This window comes from Ornithodoros turicata, chromosome 9 (assembly GCF_037126465.1).
Source record: "Ornithodoros turicata isolate Travis chromosome 9, ASM3712646v1, whole genome shotgun sequence".
Taxonomy (NCBI): domain Eukaryota; kingdom Metazoa; phylum Arthropoda; class Arachnida; order Ixodida; family Argasidae; genus Ornithodoros; species Ornithodoros turicata.
In genome coordinates this window covers 39,412,760-39,425,625 of record NC_088209.1, presented here as the reverse complement: position 1 = coordinate 39,425,625, position 12,866 = coordinate 39,412,760, and the positions used below count along the sequence as shown (strand labels likewise).

At 47.3% G+C, this 12,866-nt stretch overlaps 3 protein-coding genes and 1 non-coding gene across 4 annotated transcripts; 1 reads left to right on the top strand and 3 right to left on the bottom strand.

Moving 5' to 3' along the window:
* Nucleotides 1-3,338: 3,338 nt before the first annotated feature.
* LOC135369485 (uncharacterized) lies at nt 3,339-5,316 on the bottom strand. Its single transcript, XM_064603070.1, has 4 exons — nt 5,067-5,316; nt 4,810-4,905; nt 3,688-3,780; nt 3,339-3,631 (listed from the first exon to the last, which is right to left on the bottom strand). The coding sequence occupies exons 1-4, from the start codon at nt 5,128-5,130 to the stop codon at nt 3,339-3,341; spliced, it is 546 nt and encodes a 181-aa protein (XP_064459140.1). The 5' UTR covers nt 5,131-5,316.
* Nucleotides 5,317-5,829: 513 nt separating this feature from the next.
* LOC135367969 (uncharacterized) lies at nt 5,830-7,728 on the bottom strand. The gene is made up of 3 exons (XM_064601059.1): nt 7,578-7,728; nt 7,397-7,515; nt 5,830-6,038 (listed from the first exon to the last, which is right to left on the bottom strand). The coding sequence occupies exons 1-3, from the start codon at nt 7,696-7,698 to the stop codon at nt 5,895-5,897; spliced, it is 384 nt and encodes a 127-aa protein (XP_064457129.1). The 5' UTR covers nt 7,699-7,728; the 3' UTR covers nt 5,830-5,894.
* A 307-nt stretch (nt 7,729-8,035) lies between these two features.
* On the top strand, nt 8,036-8,108 carry Trnak-uuu (transfer RNA lysine (anticodon UUU)). Its single transcript has one exon. It is a non-coding gene; the product is annotated as a tRNA-Lys (tRNA).
* Nucleotides 8,109-9,109: 1,001 nt separating this feature from the next.
* Nucleotides 9,110-11,984, bottom strand: LOC135369484 (tyrosine kinase receptor Cad96Ca-like; the record flags this gene model as incomplete). Its single annotated transcript, XM_064603068.1, has 6 exons — nt 9,110-9,505; nt 10,368-10,479; nt 10,538-10,842; nt 10,965-11,075; nt 11,207-11,357; nt 11,691-11,984. Coding segments are annotated over 6 exons (1,245 nt in total), but the record flags the coding sequence as incomplete, so codon positions are not given.
* Between the last annotated feature and the right edge of the window lie 882 nt (nt 11,985-12,866).

The window sequence follows — 12,866 nt, the reverse complement described above, 5'->3', positions numbered from 1 at the left end:
ACAAAGTGGTGGTTCCCGAAAAGAGGCGAAAGAGTTTAACAGACACCGCCGGACTCTTCAGTAATGAATGAATCACACGGAGCGGCGCGCTATATGAGCGGTAGCAAAGCAGGTCGTAAGGTGTAGTGCACCTTAAAAGCGCTCGCTGTTGTGTGTGTGTCTTGTGTTGGCCCAGTGTTTAGAGCTTTTACGTCATGAAAGTCTGTCACCGACAAGCCCAAAGGGATGTTTTAATGCACCTTAACAGAGTACTAAAACCCAGTCCTAAGCAATTGTTCAGCGAAAATATTTTTCATTGTCGCCCAGTGTGAACTGCTTCACGAATGAAGCACATGGTTTCCAGCAATCCTATACGACGTCGTCGCTCCATTAACGTCGATGGACTACTTGAGATTGCGTCTCTGACGTTGACGTCGTATACCTTATAGGAAACCCCTCAAAATCAGCAGCTCCCATGACTTGGCCTTCCTCGTCGTCGGGTCTGAGAGTTGACCCGAGCTGGAATTTGGGTACCGTCTGTGCTGTCTGGATATTTTTTACGGGTTTTCCACGTACTCTGTGAGCCACCGGCACAATCTCCCAGAGAAACACGACGCCACATCCGACAGGCACCGAGAAATCAGCATGCAAAGCGTACTGAAGCGGTCATACGGGGCGAGGCTACGAATAATATGCAATGTCTGTTGGTCGACTCATTGCCCTCTCTCTCCCCCTCCCCCTCGCTGAATTCATTCCTCTGTCCAGGTAGCATTCAATGTTCGACCCATATTGCGCCTATTTGGTTTGCAAAAGAGGAACTCTTCGCAACGAGCTGGGGACAATTTATGCGGTATTAATCGGTGCTTTCGTATGCGAGCTCTTCCCCACTTGACATGCTCAGTTCCTATTTTGAAGGGAGGGTGACCTCCTTCGACGTCTTCTTACACCTCAATGCTTTCGGTCGATCCCTTTGATCTCAGTTGATCCCCCCCGACTCCTTGGGAAAGTTGTCGAAACGATTTCGTTCTCCGTCTGCGAGGAAGGGGGTTTGTTTGCTTGCGGAACGCGAGAAGAAAAATCGCCTCTTGGAACTGCTGAGGGAGCTGCACGAGACTCACACGCGCGCCAGAAAGAGGGAAAGGAAAATAGCTCTGGGAATAATAAGGAATAATAGGGAATTAGCTCTGTACCTAATGCTATATTTATATCTTTATAGTATACTGACCGACAGTTTTGAGACTGCCCCGATTAGACGATTTTAAAAAGATGCGCGCGCCGTCAAGCGCGCAGCGCAAAGCAGCATGGGAACTTTGAGGGACACCGCTCTGTCGTCTGCTTCGGTTATGGTTTACCCCGGCTGACGCTGCTGCTGCGCACATCGGGAATGTTGTTGTTCTTCTTCTACCTCCGCCTGTGACAGTCTCGTAATGCCGTTCCCATGAGCCCTTGCGTGCCAAAGGTGGCGCTTGTTTTTCTAAAAACGTCTATTAGTGTGTCCTTCTTTTATTTATATGTCTGATTGACACACTGAAGTACAAGAGTGACTTTGAGGCGCAGCCAGAGATACAGGAATGGACCTACAACGCCGAAAAGGGATGCCGTTGCAGTGATTGCCGTTATGTTTGCTATGCAGGGTGTTTCAGTTAAATCCCCGGGCTAAGTAATTTGCAATCGAAGAACTTTCTGTTTTTACAAGTACCTGTCCGATACAACCAACAAGCTGCGCACCGTATGAATGAGTGGGAGGCGCTCACTATGTAAACAAAAATTCAAATGAGTTTCGTGAAGAAAAAAAAAGTGGCCGAGGATGGTGGTAACTTGGTGGAAGAGTACAAGTTGCTCAGACACGCCGTCTTCCGCAAGGGACGTTAAATACGGGGTGCCGTGTGATGAGCTTTCATAGCACGTTAAAGAACCCTCAGGTGGGCAAAAGCAATCCACAGACCGACCGCTGTGGCGTCGCTCATGATCTCAGTCGTAAACCCCCGATTTATTATTGCTATACCCTTCTAGAGGTGGCATAGTTACCTGCTGAAAGTGGTATAATGTTACACCCTTGCATGGGGTGTAACTTTACAACAGTTTGGGCGCAACATCTGTATCAGGCCAATTACCCCCCCCCCCCCCAAAAGGTGTAACGACTCTACCTTTTTCTCTCTCTTTATTTATTTTTTTTTTTTTTAGAGTGAAGTAAGCATGGGAGAACTGATGTTCTGAGGCTGGAGCAACATAGATAGGACAAATACATACAAAGCCTCAAATAAACCGGTAATCCAGAAGATGCGGGTTCGAGTCCTACAGCTGGCTACTAATCTTTTCAGTGACTTTCGTCTTTCATCCACCAGTAAGCCAGGATGCGAAGAGCCCTACGCACTGCACGCAGATTCGGGGCATGCTTCACTGTGCCACTTTGGGCCTCATATTTACGCTCGTATTTTATTTCGGGGTCGTGAGTCAACACTCCCTGCGCAACACCGCGTGCTTTACATTCCAGAGATATTGAAAATTGCGAGCCCTGCGACATCTGGAATGTTCGCAGCCGGCTTTCTATCGATTACTGACTCTTCAAAGTGTAATTGCAGGATGAATTTATCGATTAGTAGTTCGATAACGTCGCAAAAATGCTAGATGGGGTGTAACTCACTTCGAACTTTGCCATACTGAGAGCCTCAAATCTCACTGTATGTACATTGCAAGCGAGTGCCGTATGTAGAAAGAAAATTGAAAATCTAGAAAAAAATTGCTGAGTGCATTTGAATGGGTTCTTGCAGTCCGTATAGTTCCAACAGCCCCTAAAGTAAAAAATGTTACCCTGGCTCGCGGAACGCTTGAAGATTGCAATCGTGATTGCAATAGACATGGATAAAGTCACGTGGCTTAGGCTATTCAAGCCAAGTCGTCGGTTTATTCTGCAAATGAGAGTTAGGTCTTGAATGTTCTGCTGACGATAAAGAAAAGAAAGGAAAACGGATTTGTTGGTTTTGGAAAGTTTAAAGCCCCCTGTCATGGTGAGCTGGAATTCTAGCTCATCGTACTGGTACTGATGAAAAGTTGGAGAAAACACGATATGATCTCTCACTGAGATATTTTACCACTACTGACCGCAACGAAATTGTTCTTGCTGTTGCCTGGACGGAAGGTTACATCAATTCCACATATAACGCTACCGCTGGCTATCGTTTTAACGGGGTGCATAAATAATTGAGCATCGGACGCCTTTTTTTGTCTTTAATAACAGAGGATCATGAACAGATGCGGAATCACAGTCGAGAATCCAATTCTAAGCCAAAATCCAGTTCTAATCCAACACAATCCAGTTCTAATCCAACCCAATCCATTTCAAATCCAACACAAGACAATTACAAGCCATCTGATTGGTCACCTTTAGCTCCGCCTACTTCATGTTTTTGTTCTTGGATGAGATCTGACGTTGTGAGAGACGAGCCGGTGGTAGTGGATGGCTGGTTGAAAGAGAAGCACCCTAGCGGGTAGTTTGTGATCACCTGACCCACAAGAGTGGCCTGAAGCTCACTGCAGCCCGATACACCGGGACTGCTGTAAGTCACGTTGTAGAAGGCCACGCACAGTTTGGCCACGCGGTTCAAAAAGGGATCGTTGAACGGAGAAAAGCACACCGGAGGTGGCTCACGGGCTGCGAGGACAATCGTTATATCAGGGCTCTCCACATACCAAAAGTCGCACGCTTACCAGAGAGCGTCCTCTTGATGACCTCCCTGTCGTTGTAGGAGACAAGCAGGGAGATGGCTGGCTCTTCCGCACTGTACATTAGAGTGCTGCAGACTGCGTGGTAAAAATTCGTTTTACCAGGGTATACCGACCCGTTCCCCGCGTATCATTCCCCAATGTAAAATGCAACGGTAGCAATGGAAAATAATGCGACCTATCGCCATCGCTAGTAAGGCACAGGGGCGACTCCCGCTGACTTTTGTTGGCTATTATCTGGACAAAGTATATAGTGGAGTCTTCATCTGGGCAGCATATTGTGGGCAGTTTTGATTTAACGATCAATGCCGACTTCAGGGGCGACTGTGCCATCATACGCTCAGAGCCCGGAAAGTCTGAGGGAAAACCTGGAACAGCAGAGGCAGGATTCGAACCCACCTCCTTACAGTCTCCAGTGTTATTTTAGCGCCCTCAATAAACGAATGTTATATCTAACTCCGTCATGACGCAGGTGCGGAAAGAATTTCGAATAGGTTTGCACGTAATGTGTGGCGACATCTGCCGTCTGAAAAGGCCGTGGGTGTTTGGTGTCGTGCCGGGTTTTTGGTTTCTTCAGTCTCGTAAATCGGAGAAGAAAAAAAAAAAAAAAAACGAAAAAAAAAATGACGAAACAGTTTCGAAAACTGAGAACCTGCTCTTTCCTTTCATGTCGTCTCGCAGTCTTCACTTTAGGGAATTTTAGTAGGTCGGAAATCTTTTACGGAAGCGATATATAGGATAGTATCCCTGCGTGTGTCAGCTATTCCAAAGGAATAAAGCGATTGGCCTTGCCGTATTTTTGCAGCAGTTATCGTAAACGCCTTCCACTAAAGCTCCCCATTTCCAATAATTAGTCAATTACGAAAATTAAGCACCAAAGAGAGTTATATCGGTCCGATATTTGTTACAAAATAAACTGCGAAGACCCAGAACCCCATGATTACATGATCACTGGCCAGTGGCAATTTCTTTTGCGAATTTTTTAGTATAGTCTAGAAAATGTTGACGAGTCACCTAGGAGAGAACCGTTATTTTTTCTCGTCAAATATAACGTTCGTATCGCTGTAGGGAGTGACTTTCTTTTTTTTTTTTTTTTGAGGTACTTACCGTCGCTGTTGAGGGCGAACCGTCTGAGTCTGAGACAACAAGCACACACAGTCTCCTGACAGCGACAGGCTCGCGTCCCGTCTGTTTGACTAGAGCCTGGAATGACGGCCATCTTTTTTATCCTTTTCCCCCAAGAACGAACAAGAAGTCCAATGAGTCCGCAAAATGTAACTCGGTGAAAATGTAACCACATTTATACGACCAATTAAGCGAAATCTCGTTGGTATTAGCAATAAGCAATAGTAAAGTTCACTTACTTCGAGTAAGGCAGGATGCGAAAAAAATAATAAAGAGTGCGCACTGCACAGAGTTTGGGGCCATGTTTCACTGTGTCGCGCAAAAGTGGTTTCATTTTTATATGTGCTAATGGATGCGTTTCTCTTGCCCTTCCGTTCTCAGATTTACGCTCTAATACATCGGGGTCAGGGGCAAATCCAGGTGCCTTACATCCTGGAGATGTCGAAAACTGGAAGCCACGCTGCGAGTGAAATGTTCGCTGCTAACTTTATGCTGGTTACGAGAATCGCCCTCTCTGCTGAAATGATGTCGCTTGGAGTCCTTAATACCCATCTCCATAACATAATTAGAAAATATACAATCTGTTCAATTTATAAACTGTTCCAATTGTATTTTTTTCTTTTCATTTTCTCCTTTCTTTCTTTCTTTTCTTCTGCGAGAATAAATGAATATCACACTGTTGTTCAGGTTGTTCAAAGCACACAGCAGCCGCAGCAGGCGGCGACAGCAGACGACGGTCATCCGCGCCAAATCGGCAGAAACAGGAAATCTACGCCTGCAGTGGTGACATCTGGTGTTCGGTTTTTGTACCGTAATATCGTATCAGCAATACCGCGCAACATAAGATTGAAAGGATTGAAAGTTAGCAAGTTTCAAAATGCTCGAGTTCTGGAACATACAAAGTGAAGGAGTACGTGTGACAGTAACCTTGAGAACGACATATTCAAGTTGCACGCAGACGTCTTCTGCTAGGGCACCGGATCAAACGAAGCCAGACTACAGTACGCAGGTAATCAACATCTTATTCACTATTCATTTACCACTTATGCATATTATACAGGTACATTTCAATATTTGATCTTTCTCATAATTTTCGTAACTGGGTACATTTTGAGTAGCGTATTTGCTTGCTGCGGTGTCAGTTGGGACGCCTTCATACCCGGAACCAAGATGCCTTGGGAGCCAGTAGCTTTGTATTGCGCCTTCTTCGCCTGCAAATATAGTTGCAAAACGAAGTTTCTCAGCCCGACGTTGCGGTTTTACGACAGTTGCACATGCTACAAAATTACAGCAAAGTCAACATCCAAAACGATGCTGAAGTAAAGCCTCGTAAACAAGGGAATCTGAGATGAGCATCTGTGGTAGTGACATTACATATTAGCACACAGAGCCGGCGTCTACTTTTCGCCTCTAGGGGACAAGTATGAAATTTGCCCCCCTCCCGTATTCTTGATTTTCTTTCTCTCTGCCGCGAACCCCTCCCTCGAAAACACCAACACTTGCTATTACCTAATTTGTGCTCTACCCCCTCCACTTAGATTTACAAATCTTGCCGTTTTCAGGGCTACTCGCACTCACACACAATTTCCAAATCCACACCGACTTGGGATCGTCCCAGATTATCCCATCTGGTTCACTTTTTAATGGGGAAGCTGATCCCTTTCAGACTGGATAACTGTTGACCCCACAACCGAAACTTTGTTCAACAACAGCACACCGTTACATCACTTGAAAGCTTTCTATGTATGCGGTCAGGGATATTTTCTTTTGCGCACACTTTACTAAAAATTCTGGTTCAGTGAACGGGACTCCATAGCATTCCTTCATGCAGGAAGATGAAACTTTTAGGGAGTTAGCCACCCATAAGAGTCAGGCCATAACTCCGACCCACCCTGTTTTGGTTTTGCAAGTCATGTTGACCCCCCTACACACACAAAAAAGAGGAAGCTGTGTGTGTGTGTGTGGGGGGGGGGGGGGGGGCTCAGAACTTCTGGGCAGTTCATTAGTGTCGTCAATCTGAACTGTACATCTCACAGTAAATTTACCAGACCTCCTGTACATTGGATGCTCATTGGTAGAAAAAAGGACAGGCTGCATATTGCAGACCACAACGAAGGGTACATGATTGTGGGTGGATATGGGGGGGGAGTCCAGATATCCTACCCCCCCCCTCAATTTCAGTCGTTACATAGAGTTTCAGTTGACCTTGGTGGGGTAATGGCATGCTGTCCAAAGCTGGACCCCCCCCCCCCCCCCAAAAAAAAAGGTATCTGCCTCCGGTTATAGTACACCGCTGTTCACATACAGATCAGTACGGAACCATCTAGTAGGATTGCCTAATCTAACAAGGATCCAAGAAACAGCCCTGTCTCTCGGCGACATTTGCGTGCACGCGGAGGAGTGATCCAGGATTTTTCTGAGGGCAGGTCCGTTGTTGAACAGCATGCTACATGCACAACATAAGCCGAACTTAGTCACTTGGCGGCGATAGAAATTGAGGGGGTGGGGGGGACGGTTCATTCGGGCCACCCTCCTCTCATGTTACGATTCCATAGAAAGCAGTGTGTACCCTGTGAGCGTCGTAGCACTTCTGAAAGGCTGCCGTCTCCTTGCCGCAGTTCTGGGAATCGTAGTTTTTCTCCGCCAAGCAGCTGAATAGAGTCATCATCTCGGGCATGCAAGCAACGTCTGAAACGTAATGAACTCGTCGCTACAGTATAGTAATCGTTTTTGTAGAACGACCAACTAACCATGTTGTTTTCCTCCTTTGCCCGACACTTTGTCTTTGAGCACCATGGGAAGCATCTCCCTGAACTTGTACGGGGGAGGAGGGGGTAATCGCTTATTATGCTGCGTATCGGTGAGACGCATGATTGATAACTAAAGGCACTGGTCGCACGAAAATTAAACGAGGCGATGTTTCTCTCACTCGCGAATCGCGATGCCGGCAGCGCTCGAAGTCTGTCTAGTGTCGGCTTGTGATTCGGATTTTGACTTGGCTCGGACTAACTGGATGCACGTGACTGTTTTTGTCAGGCTGTGATTGTACGATATTGGAATTTTTGGCAGTTGGATGGCACTGACCATATGAATTGCAGGAACTTTGCTGGTGCGTATGGTGGAACTTTGCTGGTGCGTGGGGATAATGAAATGCCTACAAACATACCAAGAAGCAATAAAACCAGCTTATGAAATAGCTTGAGCAGCTGCCCGGATAGCTCAGTCGGTAGAGCGTTAGGCTTTTAACCTAACGGTCCGGGGTTCGAGTCCCCGTTCGGGCGCGGTGTTTTTTTTCCTTTACTTGTTGTTTGTATTTTTATTTTATTTTTATTACAACCCGCTTTCGCTTTTAGTTGCGAATGTTGGCACATTATTTATTCATATGGTTCTGCGGATATGGTGTTGATCTGGGTTCTGATGTTTTTCCTTTTTTTTTTTTTTTTCATTGTTAGGACAGAAATTTGCCCGCTTTTGTTTTAACCCGGTCCAAAAGATGTAACATTTCAGCAACCATGCATAGCATCCCAGGAAAATGGGAAACACTGAGATTAATTTCAGTCCTCACAGAGCGTACTGGCACTCCAATTTTTTTATTTATTCTTTGGAAAAAAACAAGGGGGCTGGATTAAGTTGGCCAGAAAAGGCAACTTTCTCCAAATTAAAGTCTTTTGCACAGTAACGTTTCTGAGACTTTCTCAAGGGTTACCTCAACGAACAGTCCTCCGCTAAGTACCCTCGCGCGACATTTCGATTTTCGATAATAGCCCTATAGAGGAAATGCTGTCGAAGCCCCTTCTGGATAGTTGAGCAAAAAGGAAGGCGTCTTCCACGACCATTCTCGAAACCTTGCTTCTTGAAGACCTAGTTCCAAGATGACTGTACACGGTCTCCGTTTCCATCAGTACCTTCACTGCGTCCGAGACAACTGTTCTCTGCGACAAAGCCCGAGCTGAGCTCGAACTGGAACTGGCCCGCTTTTTGAGTCATGCTCGACCGCTGGACATCCAGGGAGCCCTCGCAGGTGAAGACCGCGTCGGTATTCGCTTGACGCGCAAAAAGGATGCAGCCGAACAGTTATCGACGGTTTTCGGTAAATACCGCTAATTCGGAAATACTCCTCTCTGTCGCATCGAAATACACAAACAGTAAATCATACTATCTATGGCATAATCAGTAAATCTATGGCGTTTTATATAATAAAATGGCACTTGTTGGCACTCGTATGCAACGTCACCCGACGTTACGTTGACTGTGTCTCATGTACATGCACCTGTCAAGCACGGACACGTTCAGACAATCATCGGTGCATGCTACGCACACAACACAATCCATCGCGTCCATTTTTCACCACAGTCATTTCATACAACGGCGCTTCCTTTGGTGAGCAGTGCAGCAATCCGACGGGATCAGACCTTCTCGTCGATTCCGTAGTACATGTTGTAGTAGGCGTGTTCGGGAAAATTGTCCAAGTCGATATATCCCGCGTTGAGCTTGATGAGCTTGTCCAGGTCTGCACGCAACTGACTGAAGGTTGGCCTCTCCGCGGGATTTGGATGCCAGCAGGAACGCATGACCCGGTACAGTTCCCAGCCACAGTGGGCGGGCTGGGCCATGACGTGACCGTCCCGTACCTCCTGCATCACTTGCCTGGCACACATACCTGGGTACGGCGTTGAGCCTATACAGAGACGCAGAACGTTTGTATTATATTTAGGGTTTGTGGCTTTCGGCATTTATTTTCAACCCAATTCGGGGGGTGTTTATCGGCATTTATATTGGGGACTATAAATCGGATTTTTTCGGCATCTATATTCCGCCCACAAAATAAATGCCTGAATACGGACATCTATTTATTTCGCATGAAGGAGAGCCTATTTTGCGGGCGAAGTAACAACGAACCGAAAAGAAGTGAATTGATTCGTGGTTTCATTAACAATGTCTTTTATTGCCTGTGCCAAACCAGCAAACAATGAGACTACCTCTTGTTGTAATAGATGCAAGCGTACATCATCATGCTCGCATCTGTCATAGCTGCTCGCTCCTTGCGATTAATAACACGCAGTTTAGAGAACGCGCGCTCAACATTAGCGCTAGAAACAGGAATAGCCAGTATGCTTAAGGCGCACTGCGATAACAAAGGCAATGTGCTGGAACGGGTCGTCCAAAACTGAACAGGAGATATATCCACCTGAGGGGCAGGGCATGCAGCATATTCGAAAAACTCGCGCTTTATATCATCCATACCAGATTCATCAACAGAGCTGAGGTAATCCTCCTATAAGCGCTTACGCACAACGAAACAAGGGCATAGCCCGAAGATAGTGCCACGCTCGAGAAATAGTCGACAAAGGGAGACTCCAAGGGGATTTCCCTTTGCGGTTCCAGGAATGGCAGCTGTCAGGATACGAGAAATTCGTATTTTTTCGGAATATTCCGAATGTGAAAAAAATCATTCGGGGGGTGTTTTCCGGCATTTTTCGGAAAATGCCGAAAACCACGAACCTGTATCGCAGAGAGACTGACAAACAAGAACTTCTTACCAAGTGTGACGATCTCCCAGAGGAGTATGCCAAAGGCCCAGACGTCCGACTTGGTCGTGAACACTTGCAAGTATAGACACTCGGGAGCCAACCACCGCACGGGGAGTGCTCCCTGCAAGTATTCGACTCGTTCGTTAGCGTACGCAGCCGAAAAAATAGCGCGTGTGTACCTTCGTCTTCTGTTCGTACACGTCTGTGTCCTTGACGGTCCTGGAGAGACCAAAGTCGGCTACCTTGCACCTGTTATGCTCGTCTACGAGGACGTTCCTGGCAGCCAGGTCTCTGTGGATGACGCCCTTGCTGGCGATGTAGTGCATCCCGTGGCAAACTTGCAGGGCGAACATGGCCAGGTCTCTTGGTCCCAGGCTGCCGTCACCCTCGGGGTCATTGTAGTAGGCGCCCTTGGAGCGGTGTTCGCGCAGGAAAGACAAGAGCTTTCCCTTCGCCACCAGCTCCATGACTAGAAGCAATGGCTCTGCATTGAGATAAGAGACTCGGTTACACGTTTGGAAGGATGACGCGACCCCCCCCCCTCCCCTACCCGACACATACACACAAAAGACGAAGAACCCCAAAAGGCTGTGAGAGTGTACTTGCCCTGTTGCGTGCAGTATCCGATGAAGGCGACCACGTTAGGATGTTTTCCCAGTTCTCGCATAACCCTCATCTCCCTCAGCAGGTCTCTCTTCTCCTCGCTTGATGCATATTCTGTCAATTATTCGTCGGACTCTGTTACACCTCCTTCATTCACGCCCCATTTTCGCGAACAAAGAAAGCATGCAGCATCCAGCATGCATATCGGACCAAAGATATACCATAGCGGTGCCAGTACTGTGTACCTTTGAGGGTCTTAACGGCGACCTGCGTGGTATGTCCGTCGGGCTTACAGGCGGTCGCCTTCAGGACACGGCCGAAGTTGCCTTCTCCCAGCACATCCTGCAGCTGCAATTCTCCTCTGGGAACTTCGTCCTCCGGTGGCATCAGCACCGTCTGCGCATCAACGTGTAAGAACACTTGTATCGGAAGAGGATCGAAGTATAATTCATGGAGATGGGGCACCAGAGTCCTTAGAAAGCATTGACTAGAGTAGCTTGATGGGCTTGTTGGTACATGACTCAGAGAACAAGGAGCAGTCAAAAACAGGGACAACGACACAAGAAGACCTCTGTGGAACCTCTGTTTGTGTGTCTTCTTGTGTCGTTGTCCCTGTTTTTGACTGCTCCTTGTTCTCTGAGTCCTTAGAAAGCACGGGGGCCATAAAAGCCACTGACTCGGCCGGTATCGCTCCTTGACACGCGCAATGCTGTGCATAAAGAAGCTCACCATAGGAGTAGGAGCATTATATTCCACATTTTCTGTGGATATGCTTTTCGCCTTGCTCCGGAGGTAGCCGTAGTTAAGCTGTCCCTCTTGTTGCTGTTCCTGTTCCTGTTGTGGCTTGTTATTTTCCTTGGAGGCTTTCAGGGCTTTTCGAATGCACCACAACAAGGCTCCGGCAGCGGGCACGACACCGATAATGGCGATGATGTAGACATTGGTGCCAGACGACTTGCTGTGGTCGTACTCTGACCAGGAACGTTTGCCGCCTGTAAATATACCCTCTTCGTGAGCCTTTCTAATACTATATAGAGCTATGAACGAACTGATAACCTGTTAATGTAGCAGGCTCGCAAAGACCCGGTGGCACTTGCCTTCTGTGTGGAAGATGTCTGCCATGGAAATCAGGACCGGGGGCGTTGTGGATGCACTGATGGCCTGTGTGGAGTTCTCGGGTCGGAGCGTGACGTTGTTGGCCCCTACGAGGTCCTTTGTTGCTCCTGAGGGAGAGAGAGCAGCTGTACAGTTAAATGTCGCGGTGCGCAACGGTACGGCTGTGCCCCTCGACGACATAGTAATAAGCATTACTTTTAGACTTTACTATGGGGGACGTAGATCATGTTCGGGTTCGGGTGAAACCGAACCCATCCACGGAGAAGCTATCGGCTGAAGTAACTGTATGAAAAAAAAAAGCAAAACAAGGCGGACGCAGTGGACCAGTGTACGCAGTGGACCTCGTGTGCAGTTTTCTTCCTTCTTTCGTGCGGACCCGGTCTGTTTCCGTGCAGCTATCTTCTACGTTAACATGCTCAACAGCTTACATATGCCCTCAACCGAAATCCGTATGTCGGCGATGCATACTGGCTAACCATATTGGAAGCCTTTTTCTGAGCTGTCGACCTGTTTTTGTATTCCGTTTTGTCCTTCTGGTAACTTCTTCGATGAATATTACCACCTATACATATCTCCCACATTCTTACGCGGTCATCAACAAAAATAGCGACGCTTCCGGGCTCAGCGCGACTTCCGGGTTTGTTCAGTAAACAACATTCCTATCCTTCCTGACAAGACGACTTCCATATAACAAATGGATCGTTGTTTCGCGTCACGTAGATATCCGCGTACAGACATTTTTTATGCATGTCCCGCGCATGGAGGGCTCTTGGGTTACGTTTGCGAAAC